Consider the following 20482-nt stretch of genomic DNA (forward strand, 5'->3'; position numbering starts at 1 on the left):
TAAAGCATTTTGCACAAAATTTAACAATTAAACAACAATACAGCTCTGAGGATTAGAGGACAGTTGTGGTGGCCGTAGTATCAACAGTAAAATCACCATTACCATTTCATGAGAAAGGATCATATCACCATTCTAAAACTATTACATTACCGGTAGGGATTTTGTTGATTATAATTTTGAAATATAATTTCCTGTAGTAATAGATCACAGAAAGAATCATAGCATCAAAATCTGAATCTATTAATTATAACAGTTTTATCTTGGGTTTGAGTTTTAATGCCACAAAATCTTTGATCTTCAACCAATAATAAAGCACATTTTTGCAAACATGTTAGAATCCATGATAATCCTTGCATTGTCACCACAATCAGTGTAACACAATGCCTGAAAGAATTAAATTTTTTGATAAATCAATAATTTATTTCTTAAAAGTGTCAGAATATTGATGACGATATTGTATGATCATAAAAGTTTTAATGTGACAATCATTCATTTTTACCTGCTCTACTTAGGAAGCAGCATTAGCTCAGTTGTAGAGTGTTAGACTTATAATCTGAGGATTATGGTTCAATATTTGCTCAGGCCTCTGAGAGTACTTGGAAAAGACAATTAGCTCATATTGTCTCTGCATTATATAGCCATGCATATGTTTAAAAGCATAATTAAAATAATAAAAATATTTTTTTTTAAAACTGTTAATGTTGATCTGCATTGAAGAATTATCCTTATATGTCCATAAATCCTTATCATATAATTCAACTCTATATAAATTATAGAATTTTGTAAAAATGTAGCAAGTTATAAAATGAACAAGTGGATCCTGTATATAATGTACACTTTACATGATCACAGATAATTCTTTAATGGATGGTGCTGTTATCTACAGGTTTAACTGATCATAAATGCACAAGGAAAGAACCATAACAAGTGTCCTGTCTAATAAGTTGTCCATTATATAAAGGTGTCTGCTAAGATACAATTTAGTAAATCTGCAAAGGACACAGATACTGTTGTTGTAAAAAAATTGTTAAGAAAACCAGATTCTGCAGTCAATGACCCTAGCATCTGCTCATAGCAGGAATAAACCTAGGACTGCAATGTGCAATGGAAATGAGAGGAACATGCAAACTTATTTCTTTTGTGAACAGCTTTATTATCATCACATATGTAAGTTCAGAAAAGGTTCATGAAATTGTCCTTTATGAGTAGGTGTCCTGTATGTGGGGAGTATTTGAGAAAGTTAGACCTTAAGCAAACTGGTTCACTAATAACCACATTTAACTTTTCATAAGCAAACCATCTGGCAAATTGAGGAACAAACAAAAGATTATGATATGAAAGTATGTATATATGAAACAAACTTTTGTCAGTGTACAAGACTGTATTTATTCAGGGCGTTTTTATTTGTAGCTTTTGCAAAGAGAATAAAGACTGTATTTTCAGCTAACTGATGATTGTGATAATTCTCGTGTATTATGACCCTACTATACTCCATTATCAATTAACACTGCTAAATCAACAACTCATTCCTGTTTTGATTATGATATACATTGTCATAACAACCACATGGCTATGCAGTGTTATTTACATGGTAATTAAACATGCATAGTGCTTTGGTTATTCCAGCTGAAACCAAATAGTGGGCAAGAAACAACAGAAGAGGTTAAATCAGTGAGGCTACCAGTAGGGAAATTAGGCTCTCTTTAGGGAAATAATGAAAATCTGTCAATGTGCTATTAAAGCCAATGTCCATACAGCAGATGCTGTAAGGAATATAATTTGCAATAAAATGTTAATTATATATCCAAGTCAAAACAGCACAAGCACTTAAAAGATATTGTGTGTGTGTGTGTGTGTGTGTGTGTGAATCAATTTCAAGGTTATTATATTTTATGTTTGTATGACCATAATGAAACAAGAATACTATTTGACCAAGGGTCTGTGGTCTTCACTTTAACATTTACTGAGATATAATTTTTGTTGGATAAGAAAACATCAAAGGGCTTCCGAACTCATTTTAAAATGCACATGGTGTTTTCTTACAGTGACAGACTTAATAAGGAGAACTAATTAACGATAATATCTAAAGGTATGTTCTGTAAAGGCTTTTGTCCATTTAATTCATGAACAGTAGATATTATGACATAAAGAGAGCATATGTACTCATCAGTCATTGTATTTCTCACCAGCAATACTTTTTATTATTTTATTGTATAAACAAACTGGCAATACGGGTATTTTTGATCCTTTTTGCAAATTTAAATCTTCTTAGTAGAAATTTTACGTTCACTAATTTAACAGATTTTTCGAAAAATACAAAGTAATATGTACAAAAAATTATGGTACATTAAAAAATTATTTTAATAACTGGGCTGTGTACAAAAAAATAAAAGGGTACAAAAAACACCCATGAAATATGGTACAGTAATAACATACTGAGGCAGGGAAACTTTGGGATACCAACACCCTGGCAAGATACTTAACTAGAAGGCCAATAAACATAAAATACACTTGCTCAACAAATGAGAAAATATTTAGTGTACATGAGAAATTATGTAAAATTCGAACATAAAACAACTGTTCTCTTGAAAATCTTTGCAAGATTTGCAGTCTTTTAAAGAAATATGTTTCAAATCAAAATTTTCCCAAAAGTTGGATTTGCCTGAATATCTTTCACAACATCCCATTTTGCCGCCACATGACATGTGTCAAACATTTGATTAAAGGATCATAAATAATTATATTTATAATATTCAAAATTAATTTTTGACAAATATATAACTGGTTTGCAAGTAAAAATATTTTTGAATTCCTTTTTAGTGTCATTAAATTCTTAACAAGATCATTCTGGCATTGCTGTATACTTGATGGAAACTAGTGAAGTACTGGTGCTGTAAACAAAGTACCATGGTATACACCACTGGAAAAGAAATAGCATGGTATGCCAATACCACACAACTCTAGTAGCAATGCTTTATGGCACCTCAACACAACAGTGGTTATACAGTGAAAAATAAAGGTAAATGTTCAGAAACAGTAAAATTGAAATATAAAAACTGTAGAAAGATGAAACTTTCCAAATAAATGTACAGCAAAATAAAATATAAACTGTAAAAGTGTTGAAAATTCTGTAAAATGTATATAAAATGAAGAATAAAGGTAACACATGTGAAATCCTTTAAAAAATGAAGTCAAACTTTGTTATGTAAACTGTATTTTCTATTAAAAAAAAAGATTTTCTCAGGTGGCATATCATCATAGTCTGACGTAAACATGTTTGTCTCATAGGGTGGAAGTCAACAAGGATGTATTCCATTGTCAGTCAACACCGGCATAGTATGCACTCTAGATGAGGTTCACCCTCTGGAAAGTATGCAAGAGTCAGGTACAATATGTGTGTTGGATATGTAATTAGTACATTACCACCTCAATCTGTGATTTGCACCAATAGTGGGCTTAATATTTTCCTAAGTCAGTTGGCATCATGATCTGTTCAAGTTCACCCAATGATTTTAAGCATGTAACATGGAAAGAAGAATGTATTTTTTTAACATCAAATTGTTGCTGACAATCAATGGGTTAGGTGCATGCCAAGATACTGTCTCTAATTAAACAGGATGAAAGCAATTTTGATCATGTTTCTTTCTCTATTAATTTCTGCATATACAGTCAAATCTTTCAAGCTAGAAACTTAGTAAAACATTATCTACTTGAAACCAAATCATGTTTATCATGCCCAAACTTCCCTTCTTTCATTTCAAACCATTTCTGTCTGGTAAACTGAAACCCTTTTACATCTTAAAAATGAAGTAAATTTTTGATCAAACATATTTTTCACTCTAAAGTTAATCCTATAAAACCAAACTTCAACCAGAACATGAGCGCAGATAAACAGCCTAAGACCATTCAAAGTAAATTAACATCTCACTCAGCAAAACATATATGCATTGAGATCATAATTATAACTAATATCTAATTACAAACTGGCTGGCTAATGACGCTTTGTAATATATGTACCAGAAAAAATGTACTTATTAGGTGAGAGGACACCTGAACACATCTCATTCTCAGAAGAAAATAGTTAACCTCATTAAACCAAAAACCTCTGGGGCCCCAAGTGGCCGAGTGGTCTAAAGCGCTCACCGTTCCGGATCACTGCCATCTCACCTCTGTCTGCGTATGTTCGAGTCCAAGGCTCGGCTAGCGTGGGTACGTGGGAGAGCCTGCCAGTAGCTTCTCGTGGGTCGGTGGTTCTTTCCTGGGTTTTCCAGGGTTCTTCCTCCACCAGTTATACTGGCCGCCATATATGGCCTATCTTGTGCTGAAAATGGCGTTAAACCCCAGAACAACAACAACAACAACCAAAAACCTCTACAATCTTCCTTCTTGCTACATTTATTACCATGGCAATAACTAAATGACCTAACAGAAGTAGATTACTCCCTCTATAATATGTGAACCTGCTTATAATGCATGGTATAGAATAAATCCCATTTTTAAAACTAGAAAATACCTCAAAATTGACCCCTATTTGTTGAATGTGAAGAATTTCGCAAGCAAAATTGGTAACTGAAACCTTGATATATTGTTTTTATTAATAAGTCATATATTTTACTACATTTTCTTTCCAAACAACATTTTTAGGACACTGTAAATAACAATAATCAACAAAATTTCAATCAATGAAAATGTCACATCTGCTGGAAGGAACACTTTAATAAATAAGTTTAGTAAATTAATTTTGTTGAGTGAAATTTGTGTTTCAGTTCTATCTTTTTGTTCAGTTTAAGTGTATCGCTTTGACAGTGGACGTTCAAAGGTATTTGCTGTAATAAGACAATGAATTAAAAGCAGACCTGCTTTGCATTTTCTTGTTAATTACATCTTTTATATCATATTAAATATAAGGGTGGAATAAAAGAAAAGTTAAAAGACATGAAAACCCTACATACATGGGAGTTAATGGCCCTGTCATGTATCTGGTCAACTCATTTCAACTGATCAATCGAACACTGTTTTAAAAATACTATTGTTTATATAGTTAAGCTCCCTTAAATTTTCCTACTCATTTACAAATGAGGTCAAGGATATCAAGGCAACCAAGTGAGATGAATACTAAGTGAAATAAAAAGCTCTGCTTCACAGCTACAGATCAGTGTGTAGAAGTGAGTTTCAGAGTTTGCAGTTAATTTAAAATTCCTGACTTGTCACTCCAACATTTTCTCAAGAATGAGAAGAAATTTCACCATTACTTGCAATGAAATCATGGCATCAATATTTTACTGACAGAACAGTATTTTTTAAAAATGAGTTTTGATGTTGATGTTTGTTTCACAAAATAAATGTCCCTAGATTTTGAAAAGAGGAATCTTGTTTGGTTGTGAATCACCGACAAATAAAGCAGTGATATAATATACAATGTTTTCTCATAAACATCAAATGTTGTTGAAACCAATTGGAATAATGTTAATAATCTTTCAAAGGTTGGGCACCTGGAGTGTCTGTGTGTGATTTGGATTTTTTACATAGCTTTAACAATTTTTTAGTGATATTGCTATGATGACTGCAGTGTGGCAGTTTATAGTGTTGTCTAGCAGTGGGGAATCATGCTCTAGACATGTAGCATGCCCCACCCAGTGACATTATCCTGACACCAGGTTGACCAGTCCTAACACTAACCTCTTAATGCTGAGTGCAAGCAAGGCAGCTGCTAGTACCATTTTTATAAGTTTTTGATATTTCTTGGCCAGGGTTCAAAATTGCGACCTCCTGTATCAATCCACTTAGGCCACCAGGGTAATAGTTATTTGAAACTAAAAGGCAATTTATACAGAAAAGTGAACAAAAAGATTATAATAGAGGCATTCAGCCATTTAAAGCCCAGTTAACCCTGCCCAAACACTTTTTCTCAATGTCAAGCTGGGATAACATTATTTTTTATTTGTCAAGAGGTTCCTCAGTAATTTGTGCCCTCACTTATAGTGCGGTCATTGTTTTTGAACCCCATTGTGCAAAAGTCATCAAGGGAGAGGTGTATGTCTGTTTTCTACAACTGCAGAAGGAAGAGGCAGAGGAAAAGGAGAAGCAGTGAGTAGTAGTAGTAACTGCAGCAGTAGCAAAATTATAAACAGTGAAAAGTTTTATGATCCTAGCAAAATTATCATAAAATATCAGCATCTTACCTGAACATTTCTTCAATTAAAACAAAACTGTCTAACAGACAGAAAAGAGAAAGTACCAAGAACAAGATTTTAATTTCAAACACTAAACTAAAAACACTTGTTTGTACAAACACAACACTTACCTCCTGAAAAAAGTAATTAGGTGATTGATTCTAAAAAAATGTCAAATCAGCAAACAAAATAACAAATGGTATTCAAATAGAATCATTTGGTGATAATTATTTATACTGCAGATCTTCAATTCCTCATAATTATTCAACTGTATCATACAGTCACTACCTTTAGATGGTCTATATTATTTCCAAATTTACCATCTAAGATATTATGCAATCTCTGTTCAAATATTTCTGTGTCTTATAGAATATGCATGCAATGAATAGACATGTCTCTGACCCATGGCTACCTATATGCAGAGAATATTTTTTTTAAAAAGAGAACAAACAAAAGAATCAGACATGTATATTATGTATAATATCTCAATTCTAATGCACAATCTATGAGAGAGGTTTGTGGTCACACTAGACAACTCAACATAGATACAATGCCATAGAAGATAAATACTTTTTAATATGGGTTACCCTAGGTTCAGATCCTGATAAGCTCCATACTTTTACAGCCCCTGAATTCGAAATGGCCAATACCACATCATCTGAAAAATAAAAGCTCTTTATTAAAAGACTTTATTTAGGGAAAAGAAAAATTGTTTTCATGAAAATAAATGTTGTCATTCATCAATGAGGGAAGCTAATGAATAAATGTGTCCTAGAATTAGATCCATGGCAAGCCATTTCATATTCCCATGCTTCCAAGTTATGCCACTACTAGTGATATGGCCCAACTTATTTGCCAGTGTTGCAGCACTAGAAATGTGTATTTGTCTTTCATGTTCAGCTTGTGTCTAAATAAACAGAAAGTGGGGATCCTGATTGTTTGTTATAAGTTATACGCCAAGGACACGTTCCCAAGTCTGAGGGATTGATCAAGGGCCTGTGCTGTATACACATTTGTATTCATTTCTTCATGCCCATTAAGTATACAGTGTATACAAGGTTACAGAACATACAATTTATATATGGTAAACTTAACAGGTTCACAGATTTAATTCTGAGGCAACATCCACCCACCCCTGGGGTAAAATCTGATGGTATAATCCAAAACCCCATTAGAGACCTAACCCCAATGATGATACACTGTAACTTTAAAATCTGTATCAACAAGAACAAAAACTGAAGAAAAAACTCTTTACATATTTTTTTTAAAAAAGCATTGCCCACTCCAACTGCCCAACCCCAATGGGTAATAACAAAAGTTAGCAATGCCATACACATCTACATAATATTGACATTCATATTTCAACATTTCAGTTTTGTATTTCCAACCATACTGGAGGATATACACAACATTACCAACAAACTGGCAGATGTAATTGCAGATGGGCAGAACTACATGATCTCTATCTTTATCTTTCTTCCAAAAGTGGATAATATACTCAACTTTAACTTGAAATATAACTATGAACTCCAAAAACTTTCCTGACAAAATTCACAAAAGACAGTTATAGTTAATAAAACCACAGTGCTACCTTGCTATAATGGTGCTTATAGAAGACATGGAAGTGTGCCTTTTTGTGAGTGAGGTCAACAGAGACTGAGGTGGATGAAAATATCCATATTATATGAGGAACTGCACTATTGTGAGGTGCTTTATAGTGAAATACTACTTTAGTTATGCTCCTGATCTCAGTCAGCAAAAAATATCCTGAGACATTAAACAAAGAGTTTATATAAAACAATGCTTTGTCAGGAATATGACATCACAGGATTTAGCCTACAGCTGTGTTAATAAGAGTGATAGCTTAAAATTAAAGCAAAAAGACTACATATATAATATCACTACTGTATTCAAATCTAACCAATGGCCATTGTCATCCCTCTCCCCCAAGCCAGTGTTATGTGGTCCAATATTTTAAAAGCTAATATTTACATATAGTGTTTAGTTACTGGAATGAACTAATTTTTCATGCAAATTAGTGACTAAATATACCTGCTTTATGGTGATAAAGTTGAGTTATTCTTTGACCTGCATGTGAAATAATGGTAAAAACCAATTAATTATAAAACTGATTCAATATGGAGAAAAATGATAATATCTTGATCTGTTAGCAATGGGTGTATCACAAAGGGTGCAGCTCACTAAAATTGACTCATTAGGGCCTTAAAGAATTAAATTTGTCTTGGGAAATCAAAATAAGAAGTTTCAGGGGCACAACTCCTCTAAAAAACAGTGTAGTGCTTGAAATTGAACTCCTTTAAAGTCTTGTCAATACAAGCATCAACCCATGTACAGATAAAGATAGAAGTTGACTGAGAAGGGCAATAACTCCATCCAAAATATAATAGAAATGACAAAACCATAAAAAAAAAACATCTAGGTCTATAAAACAATTTTCACATCAAATTAAATCAGAATACTCTGAATGGTTCTTAAGCTAAACCAATTACAAGCAAAATCCCATGTAATGATATGAAATTGATCAACATGGGCTATAACTCTGTCAAAAATATTGTAGATGAGACTAAGCCCTTAACACATGTGGGTCTAAGCGATGATGTTCTTACTAAATTTCATGAGTTTAAGTTGAACTGTTGTTGAACTAAAAACAATAAAAGACACATCAAGGTCTTTGAGACAAAGCTCAAAAAGGCACATCAAGGTCTATGTGATAAAGCCCATAAAAGGCACATCTAGATCTATGTGATAAAACCCCAAAAAGGCACATCCACGTCTAAGAGGCAATGTACACCAAATTACATCAGAATATTCAGAATGGGTCCTGAACTATGGATGTTAGAAGGATCTGCTATAATAGAGATTCAGAACTGAAGAGGAAAAGGGCAAATAACTCATCAAAATTTAAGCTGAAAAAAACACAACTTTTAATAGGCACATCAACATATAATCATCAATACACCTAACAACTAGATGCAATTTTGTGTTAGGATGGCACAACTTTGGTGGTTAAGAAGTGTGAATGGAGAGACAGAAATAGAAATGATGATTACTTATTGGGTTCCTACATCTCAAGGCAAGACCCTAAAAATGTACTGCATACTTATTTTAAATCTTTCCAATTTCATACACATTGAGACATTCTACGGCATTACCAAAATCAGTTCTGACGGAAGTGTTGCTGTCACTTGAACCTGTTATTTGAAAACAAAAATCTTTCATTATTTAAACAGACCCAGATATACCTTATATGTATTCAACTCACAGATCTACTAACACCAGATGTTTTGTCAACAGACTAGAATTATCTTTAACTTGGCTTGAATATCAAAAATAGTCTGCCTAGGGATAGTAGAGCTGTGTATTGTTACTGATGTAGTGATAAAATATTTGTCACAATACACATTCCACAAATACGTTATCACAATATTACTTTGTGTAAATTTCTGTAAGAAAATATAATAGCCTCGACTTTTTTATTATAATTCATTATTATAATTATAAGCGCTGATTATACAACAATGGATTAAATGCAGTATAATGTCACTGTAAAAAAATGCCTGAAACAATAAACTTAAAAACAATAGTACCACAGCGGTATGATACGCCCATCACTAGATCGTTTCTATTAAAATGACCCTGACCATTGAGCCATGGTCTTGACTACTGTATCATAAGGTGTCTACCTGGATAAAGTTTCATCAAAGTAACTGTAGCATTAAAATGTGACAGTCTGTACAATAACAGCCTCTGTAGTGTTAAAATGTGACAGCCTGTATAACAACAGCCTCTGTAGTGTTAAAATGTGACAGTCTGTATAACAATTGTCTCTGTAGCATTAAAATGTGACAGTCTGTATAACAATAGTCTCTAACATTAAAATGTGACAGTCTGTATAACAATAGCCTCTAACATTAAAATGTGACAGTCTGTATAACAATAGTCTCTGTAGCGTAAAAATGTGACAGTCTGTATAACAATAGTCTCTGTAGCGTTAAAATGTGACAGTCTGTATAACAACAGTCTCTGTAGAATTAAAATGTGACAGTGTATAACAATAGTCTCTTGAGAAGACTGATGCTCTAAAGAATTATCAGGAACTCAAGACTTCTTTTAAACTACTGAGTGTTGAAACCATCACTGACATTCTTCAGCGATAAGATTTTCAAGTGAGCCATTGTAGCACACATATTTGATGCCAGCTTGATAACAACTTCATTTAGGATAATGTAGACATGATTAGAAACCCAAGATGGTTTCTGTGGCAGCCATGTTTGATGTAATATGGACACAAACATCAGTTAGGGAAACAGGACATCATAGGTTTTTAGGGAAAACCCTATGGTGATATGACCATCCATTCAGGAGAAGTGATAACAAGATTTTCAAGATGACCACAGTGAGAATCCCATGTCGATATGACCATCTATTCATAAGTAATAATTCAATTTTTAAGATTACCACTGTGGTGGCTATATTGGACATCAGATTAGCACCATATTCATTTAGTGCCATCCAGACATCACAAAAAGTCTTTCAGTGAAACCCCCATGTTGGTATGACCATCCAACAATCATCCAAGTAGTCTAGAAGTATCTAACACAATCTTGTGCCTATGGACAGATGAACGAAGGACAACAGATTATCCAACAAGATCTTCTTGTCTAAGACCAGTAGAGCTAATAAAACTGGCCACTGACTTACATTAGTCCCTGGTGTGACCTTCACCTTCAGACAACGGGTATGGCTATGAATACATGAGACTGTCAAGTCAATATAAAGCTACAGTTTTAACAAAATATCTTCACTGATTCAAGAGCTGTACCCATATATGGATAAAGGTCACTGATTTGTATTATCCCATGCCATTATTGTGACTTTGAGACAGGGGGCACAGCTATCAAGGATTGAAAACTCATTAGATCAACTCTTAATGATGAGTGAAAATTTCAAGTAAATTTTCCAAACACTCAATGAATTTTAATGCTCACACAACTCAGCAAGTGCTGACCAGTGTTTCTCTTTACTGAAAAAGGATTTTCTGTCCAAAATATTGCTGACATTGTTCTTTGAAAACATCTTTTTTTTCTTCATTTTGATAAATCTCAAATCAGCACTTTGTTCTCACTCTCCAATAATCCTCAAAAGGAGTGCAGACCTGTCTCTATTTGAAATTACTTGTAACTGGTATTAAAACGTTCTGAGAATAAGTTTTCGAATATATCCTTTGACATTATCAAAGTTGGGTCATTAATATCATCAACGTTTACAAATTGTTTTTCTATATCAATTGGTTGAGTAGAGTTTATTCTAGGCAAATAAAAATGTTCAGTACTTGCCTGACTGGGTATTTTGGAGAATTTTCAACCCCTGGCATCAATGTGTGATTATCTATTCATGGTATACAAATGGTTATAGTTGTGACCTTGACCTTGAAGCAGGTGGTGTGGCTATTGTATGTAAACATCATCTATGTATGATAGACAACTGGCTTAAGTTTAACTGAAACATCATCAGAGGTTCAAAGTGATACTCTGGAACAAGGATACAAGTCATAGAGCCACACTTTCTTTCCAAGAGCCTTGACCTTAAGGAGGCAGATTACATGTTTATGGTACACAACATACAGTCTATTCATGATACAGAACAGGACAAGTTTCATAAAAATCTCTCCTAATGTTACAAAGTTATGATTCAAACAAGCAAATAATAACAGACAGATAGACAAAGCCATAACATAAGACAATTGGCTTTAAGACAGGTGTATAGATATATACAATATGAAATAATGAATTTAGCTATAATTCTATAAACTTCACCCAATTTCAAGTATCAACAATTTATATAATTATATTAAATATTACAATTAGATCTCATATTACATTGCATGTATTACAATATGGATGCAACACTATGGTATACTGCTGCAACATTTATATATCCATTTTTCCAGTGTGCATCATTATTGCACTGTTAGAACTGTAATGGACAGAATTTAATCCATTTTAAAGTTCAAAAATAAATATTGCTTACTCCGCTGCTACATTATCAGTGAAAATTTTACCAAGACTTTATTCAAGTTGAGTAACCTCTAATAGTCAGCTCTCCCTCAGTTTAACACCTCTCATTATAATACGATTTTAGGATATAGAACAGTACTACTACAAACTTCATCACAAAAATCATATCAATGTATAATAATGTGGATTTAAATTCAACAAGGTGTAATTCAGTCTTAATGATCATTTTCTTTTCAAAACATCATTTTTTAATAAAGTTTTGATAGAGACTGCCATACCAGTTTGTTATATTACCATATGCATTCTTCAATAGGTCACGGTTTCAAACATATCATGGTTCTCAATATAACACAGTTTGGTACAAGATGTGGCTGGCAGTTATGGACCCTGACTACCCTATTATACTGAGGGAGAGTTGTTTCTTATCCATAGTCAATATTGAAAATATTGACACTAACAAAATTAAAAGTATGAATGTTAGTAAATGGTGGATTTACTATCTCTACACGCTTACAAGTTGAGTCCAACTGCAAACAATAAGGACTATGATCTGTCATCACATTATGCATTGGCAGATCATGGTCAAGACTGTTTGTTCCACTGACTAATCCCTAACAAACTGCACAGATTCAGATCTGCTGACTGGTGTATTATGTGACAGCAGATCTGGGTTTCTACAAATTACAGCAGGACTCAACTAACATGCAAGCATGTATGTAAAATTAAATTTTGATGGTTCATAAAAATGTCCAATACACTGAAAGACAGTAACACAATAAAACAAATGTTATTGCCTGCCATACAACCACAAACACTTGATTTATATATCTTTTCCATTTATGACAAAATTACCAAATTTATCCTATCATACATACCTCTCAACAACAACAATCTTGGTAGAAGTACTAGCCTGAATTTCACGAACTGAAGTTAAAATTCCAGACTTAATGTCAAGAATCAAGTGATCTGATTGGCTTAAATATAAGCCTGACTAATCAAACATCTTAAATCCAGGCTTAATTTAAGATAAATGTTGGTGAAATTGAGTCCTTGAGCATCTTCTACCATAACAATTGTTTAAAAATTAAAGATGCTGAGTAAGAAAGATTGCAGATGCAAAGTAATGAAGTAGTCCTTTACCTTAATTAAAAAAATCCCAATATGTGAATTATGAAAACAATGTGAAGAACTGCAAACATAAAGCTATGTAACTGGTTTTCAACATTATTTTCTAAGAACCAAGATGTGAACATGCATGAAGCATTGCAGGTGTACAGAATTGGAATACAGCACTCCCTCTTTAAATAAAGCCATTCATATAAGCCATAACAGTGAGTTAACATTATACTGAGGTATGTTCCAATAAGCCCATATCATAATAGTCCTTAAATATAAAATATACTTGTTTAATTATGTGAAAACAATACTGAAACAAAAATTACCTAATTAAAAGAACCCATAACCATTACATCATTATATGAGAGGCAATGGTATACTATGGGATTTGATAATGAGGAACCAATGTAGTCTCTACCATACACATTGCATGAAAAACCAAAAACTGAAGCGTGAAGACTTAACAGAAGTAAAGTACTAGACTGGCATAGTTCCAACCATAACCACTGGTTGAAAGACCAAGATGTAATGCAGGCATGTGCAACCTATGTCCTGCAGGCCAAATAAAGCATGCAAGCTGGTTTAATACACTTATTAATATCACAGGGACTGGTTTTAAAATTGCTTATTTGGCCTGAACCCTGGAAGAAGTTGTAAATGCCTGATGAATGCATGAATGATTGCATAAGTGAAATACAGGTAAAGTTCTGCTACAATAACCACTGTTTGGAAATCCATATGTAAACTATGAAGTACTGCAGATGTAAATTAAAACTGTAGTTCTTAGACCTTAACTGCTTTTGAAAAAAAAATGCAAAGGATGGAGTAATGGTTGGATACAGAATAGTCTAGTATCTCCTTCTTCAAATTTGACAAATCTTTAAGAATTAAGTTTGCTGCTGCATACCAGATGCTGGGTGATGGTGAGAGGGTGTAAAGCAAGCTAATAAACCAAAATTATTTGCATACTAAATACTTGTGCCAAGTCCATGACTCAATGTGGAAAATCCCTATGCTTTTTATGACAGAATTCCCATTCATCTTGACTATGACCTAAAAGTCATAATCTCAAATTCATTTCATTTATATAGAGTTATACCACTACAATTGAATGTCATAAGTTTGGCATAAAAAGATATTCAAAAATATTACCTTAATTGCAACTGATGTCTATTTCACCTTTGCCTCCTCACCACCACCCTTCTGATAGGATAACAAAAACCTATACCCCTATTGCAAACAGTAACCCCATGGGCAACTATTTTAGAATGTTTTGTGAACTTTCATCCATATGTTTTGGACAGTTATGAAGACAAAAATAGAATAATGGATGAAGGGTATCACAATATCACTGATGATACAGTTGTGATAAAAACTACACTTGGGTCTCTTAATTTAGGTGGTTATCTAAAATGCAGTATAAACTATAGCATCAGAAAGGATGATCAGACCACATATGGATCTTGCCACCACCCTCCTCCAGGTCAGCTAACTGCCATTTCAGATCTCCAACTATACTTTTTGCACTCCCAGTGGCAACAACAAAACAAGGAATATGTAAAGAATATGCATGTGTCTTGCATAGCCTTTCTGGAGATATAAGGGATGGCACACCAGCCCTTGCTGGTATGGGTTTCCAGAGATGAACCAGTTTGAAGAAAAAAACACTGCCCTCACTAGGATGTGAGCTTAAATGAGGAGTTTTACAATTAAACCCTGTCACTCACTCATTTTAAAGTGGTGTAAAGCTGAGGAATGACTGCAGTTAAATAGGCTGCTTTAACAGAAGAGGTGAAAACATTTGTTACAAAAAATGTCTGCTTCATGAATGGAAAGCCAGATTTGTGGAGGGGGATCTCATAGTGATTAGCCTTTTGCTCTATAGGACAAGTTTTAAATATTTTTAATATCAATATAAGTATTTTGGTCACTGAAAGGCACAAAACAACTTTGTTATGGAAGTGCAAATGCTATGCACAACTACAAAAACACACATAATGTTCTGAACTAGTGGACAGGTCATCAAAATGTTGAATCACCTATAAATGAAAAGAAACAACTTTGTTATGGAAGTGCAAATGCTATGCACAACTACAAAAACACACATAATGTTCTGAACTAGTGGACAGGTCATCAAAATGTTGAATCACCTATAAATGAAAAGAATGCTTTTTCACCTGTAAATGCTGAGAATATTTACTTTTAGTAATAAGAATTAGTTTTAGACTACAACTGAGTCATATATAAATCAATATTTGGACCCAAACAACAACTGATCATTTCAATGTAACCATCTGTCATTTCAAATTTGTAAAAACAAATTTATCATCCCAACCATTTTATTTCTGAAAAACATGCCATGTTTTATGCAAAGCACATGTAATTTAATTTCACAATATATGCAAAAAACATGCTAATAATATGGTGGTAGCACTGTTCGTATTAACATATTTCAGCTGGTAACATTTTCTTGCTGACTGAGTACAAGCTGTGCCTTGTTTTTCAACTGGTTCAAAAGACAACACACAGTTATGGCAAATTCTCAGCAGAATTGGTTATTATCTCCTGGTGGGCTTGTGAACTATTACAGGCTTCTAATTCATTTTTTGCCACTTCATCAATTACACCTGAAGTGCATGAATTGTCTTGCCAGAGTTTCCACTGCTGTTGAAATAGGAAAAGCAGTGCGTTGCCAACAGATTATCATCCATGAAAGTCAAAGAATCTCACACCTGAACTGCTACAAGAAATAACATCAAGTACTCAGGCTTATGCATGAAGGTTACATTGTCCCTGGGGACCGGGACTTCTCATTCATAACATGTCACTGTCCACAGAGGCATCTACAGTTTTGTTCTGCTTGCTGTCACAGACTCTGGCTCAAGAATAGCATATTCATAGCAAATGGGCTCATGCTTTATATAGGTTTAATGTAAATAGAATATATGTCCCCACCTACATTAGCATGCTCTGAGAGAAAGAAAAATTTTGCAATTGAAGCCTGCAGGTGCCTGTACTGTGGCTGTGAGCCCTCATTGTATATAATGGCATCCCAAAGGGGCACATTGTCTAACCAATGAACAAGTTGATCTCATGGTAGGTGCATGCAAGGAAGTCCAGCCTGCCTTGGTCAGTAACAAACCAGCATGCTATGTGCTTTCAGTCATCTGTACTACTGGCCTTAAATGTGCCAGTGATAATACAACCAATATCCTTGTCCTCTGACAGCCAGACTGTAGTCTGATTCTTGTAGGAGGTGATGGCTTTTGTCACCACTAGGTGCATAAGTACTCCTATTTCAACCACAAGCTGCAATACATGTGCATGGTGTGTGCATGCACCATCTTAATGAGTATTACCAAAGTAAACAGTTCTCAAAAAGGGATACATAAGGACAATTCTTGCAACACAAGATAAAATACTTTTAATGCATAATATTCAGTGTAAGTCAAGATTTTGGGCCACTCTGAGGTCCCAGGACCTATACAGAGGGATTTCTGACTGCATCCCAACCCTGCTTTTGGTAATGGAATCACAAAATTTGCATGTGCAGCTCCTGACATTTCATCTGCACTAAATAATGGGAATTCTGTCTGCATGTTTCTTTGGTACAAGAAAGAAAATGGGCCTAATATTAATAGCTGCCAGGCTGTAAAGCTGTCAAAGCATTAGGAAACATCTACTGGGCACCCCTGACCATAATGATTGGTTACTTGAGCACCTGATCAAAGGGAAATTATATTAAATGTGAACCTGAACTGCTTTGTTGCAGGTTCAAACATGCCAACACCCACGAGAAGTATAAGCGTAATTATTACTAATATAAGTGGTAAAAAAAGCATAATCTGAGCACAAAAAGAGCAATCTATAAACGCCATAATTACAGAAAACCATATGAACAACATACATTTATTTTGCTACTTACCTGGATTTGTGGTTAGTTAAATTTTTTGTCACAAATCGGCTGAATCTGTGTATTAGTGTGTGTATTAGTGCAAAAATACAGATACATAACAAAATGATAAATTATTAATATACAACATTCACTTTAACTAGCCTAAATGTCAAACTTTCACTGAATGATTGTAAAGTCAAGTCCACCAATTCTGATTGCTGTATTACATCAGTGTCAAATTATTCTTTCAAAATTTGTAAAACACTATTGATTTGTCCTTTTCCTAATGCAATATTTTCATCTGTTCAACAAAATCCCTCTCCTCTAAGGTTTTCAGTAATATAACATCTACAAGTCACATCAATAAAGCACATTTCACTTAATGTTTGGTGCCATTGTTTTTTTCAATATCGACTGGCCTGCCACCAAAGTGTATATCACAATATAATGAATCTTTGACACATGGTTTCAAATTCAAGCAACTTGTCTGTTTTCTTGGAAAATGTCTTGTACAGTTATTATAAATAGAAAATAAAGAAACTATTCGATGTGCATGACCAAATGGTTGCGCACATCAAAAATATAAGATCAGTAGATTGAGGCCTATGATGGATAAATGCACAGCAGCCAATAATCACACGAGCCTTGAACTGTACTCGCTATTATGTGTCTCCTCTCTGTCCTTATGTCAACAGATATAATCTTTGATCTAAACTTGGAAACATGGTTTCTTTTTGTTTTTTACAAGAACTAAATTGGTACCCTATAGCTCATTTCATTACCCAGGTAATTGTCAATGAGCAGGCATCCAAGTACCAGGGTAATCCTGGCATGCAGTTCATCTCTCGAATTACTATGGTCTGTTTGATTTGCTGTTGGAGCTTTTGCTGAGCCATTCCAATAAAATGATAGGAGGGAAAAACACCTGTCGAAGCTTCATAATCATCCTGTAGTATGCATGGTGGTTGTGAATGCATCATTTCAACAGTACCACTGTGTCAGACAATTCTCTGACTAATGTTGATTTTAGCCTAGGCAGATGTTCTAGAAATGCAAAGGGGGTGTGCCATCCAATATGTCTTGAGAGGCTAATCAAAAGATAACCATATTCTTTAAACATACCTAGTTTTTGTGTTGCCACTGAGAGTCAAAGGACATTTTAAAAATTATAGCTGTGTATGCTTTTGGGGTCTGAAAGGGTGCTGACTGACATGGAGGGTAGAAGGGGTCACCACATATACAAGGTCCAATTACTCTCCTTGCTGCTAATATAATGCTGTACATACAGCTTGCAAGTTTTCTTCAATAACTGTGAAGGAAAATGATGAGACATAAAGGTTGTAGTTACAATTAAGTTTGCCAGTAGACAACCAGATGCTTCTTGATCCTTGATTTGTATGCTGATACCATAAATGGCTTACAGAAAAACTTCAAGCATGTATAATTTGTTCTCTTTAAGTTCTGATAAGTTTTATGCACCTCTGTCAAAATGGTTAGAAATGATTTATTTCAGTTCAAAAAATCACCACTTCATCATAATTAATCTTCATCCATAGTATGATTGTGGATCAATTATGATGATATCTGGGTAAAGTGTTTGTGTAGGGTTACCAGAAACACATCTATACGGAGTTAACAGCTTCACTGAATTACATGGCTTAAACAACTTTGATCGGCTTCTTGATTCCTTACAACAGCATTTATAGAGAGTGACAGGCATATGTACATCTGAAGTTATTGGAAACAGAGGGATGTAAAAAAGATTGACAATGGGATGGATATATTTGTTCATTTTCCATTCAACAACAATAACATGGAATGCATCAAATGACCATAAATTTGCTAGTATTTCATAAAGAATTTTTGTTCTTTCCATAATGGTAACAATGTTAAGAAAAGTCATGAAATCATAACTGCACTTAGAAAAATTAAAATAAAATGGTATATTGTAAAATGCCATTATTCTGTGCAGCCAGATAATGTGCTTAGTTTAGGAGTACAGAATGTTGCAAAAACTGGTCTCACTGTGTATGATGCACACCATAATATTCAACAGCTAAAAGCTCATCCACTTTTCAGCAAATGTTCAAAGGTTATGTGGGTATCAATTGTAATGCGAGTGCAACCATACATGATGATTACTGATTTCCTGACCGCTCTGGTCGCCAAGTGGTTAAAGCGTCTGCCTCGATTGCGGGAGGTCATGGGTTCAATCCCCAGCCAAGTCATACCAAAGACTTACAAAAATGGTACTAACAGCTGCCTCACTTGGCGCTCAACATTAAGAGGTTAGTGTAAGGACTGGTGTGAGGATAATGTGACTGAGTGGGACATCATGATACATGTCTGCGACATGATGCCCCAGTGCTAGACATCACTGTAAACTGTCACACTACAGACATCATAGCAATATGACTGAAAAATTGTTAAAGCTATGTTAAAAATCCAAATCACACACACACATTGATTTCCTTATTATGTGAAAAAATTTCATATGTTTTATAATAATTATTATAGCATTAATTAAACAAAAAGTTTCAAAATTGAATATGTATATCCCCAGTACTATAATCAATAATCTTAGCTTTGATTTCATTTCATCCATTCTTATATAATCCAGCCGTATTAGAAACATGCCCAAATCAACAATGTGAGCAATGCTTCAATCAGAGTCAATGGTTTGTGGCAGTCAAGGTTCTGAAAATACCACTGATGAAAACTAGGATGCCTGATTTGGTTAAATACTAAGATTAGTCATTGGTGATAGTATTGTGACTGTTTCTGAAAATTACCACCATGAAAAATTACAGTTCACTTATAATTTATAAATATTCCTTCCCTGCAAGTCCACTCACTGCCACCATATATCACCACAAAGATGTCAACACAGCAAATATCATACAGCACTCCCTCAATGTAAAGCCCTTCATTACAACACATTTTTTGTAATAATGCAAATATCCTCATACATCCCATTTCATTACGTGGCAGGAAATTTCTACACTTCATGCACTTGATTATCAGATGTTCTCAATATATGGTGGTATGGGTCCCACAGACAGCACTATAATGAGGAAGAACTGTATAATACAAAGCAGAAGCTTGTGACTTTGGAATATGCAAAGAAACATGGCAAATTAGCTGCTGGTCAGCAATCTGATATTCCAGAATCAAAGATTAGAGCACTAAGCAACCAGAAGGACCACATCCTCAGCATACTAAGATCAAAATGGGCCAGTTGTGGCTGAGCAACAATGCTG

General features: G+C 34.2%; 1 protein-coding gene across 6 annotated transcripts in view; it reads right to left on the reverse strand.

Moving 5' to 3' along the window:
* The window catches only part of LOC149782560 (WD repeat-containing protein 7-like), a 146785-nt gene that overhangs the window by 97076 nt on the left and 29227 nt on the right, over positions 1-20482 (reverse strand). For 4 of the 6 annotated variants that reach the window (XM_089934008.1, XM_089934007.1, XM_089934004.1 and 1 more), the window contains exons 6-7: positions 9347-9385; positions 6761-6831 (exon numbers count right to left, since the gene is read on the reverse strand). In XM_089934008.1, the coding sequence (XP_089790134.1) occupies positions 6761-6831; positions 9347-9385 (110 nt within the window). Of the gene's footprint in view, positions 1-6760; positions 6832-8225; positions 8262-9346; positions 9386-20482 lie in introns of all 6 variants that reach the window. The other 2 variants (XM_089934003.1, XM_089934006.1) reach the window with 2 other exon arrangements.

This window comes from Sinohyriopsis cumingii, chromosome 15, assembly GCF_028554795.1.
Source record: "Sinohyriopsis cumingii isolate HCF-2022 chromosome 15, ASM2855479v2, whole genome shotgun sequence".
NCBI classification, from domain to species: domain Eukaryota; kingdom Metazoa; phylum Mollusca; class Bivalvia; order Unionida; family Unionidae; genus Sinohyriopsis; species Sinohyriopsis cumingii.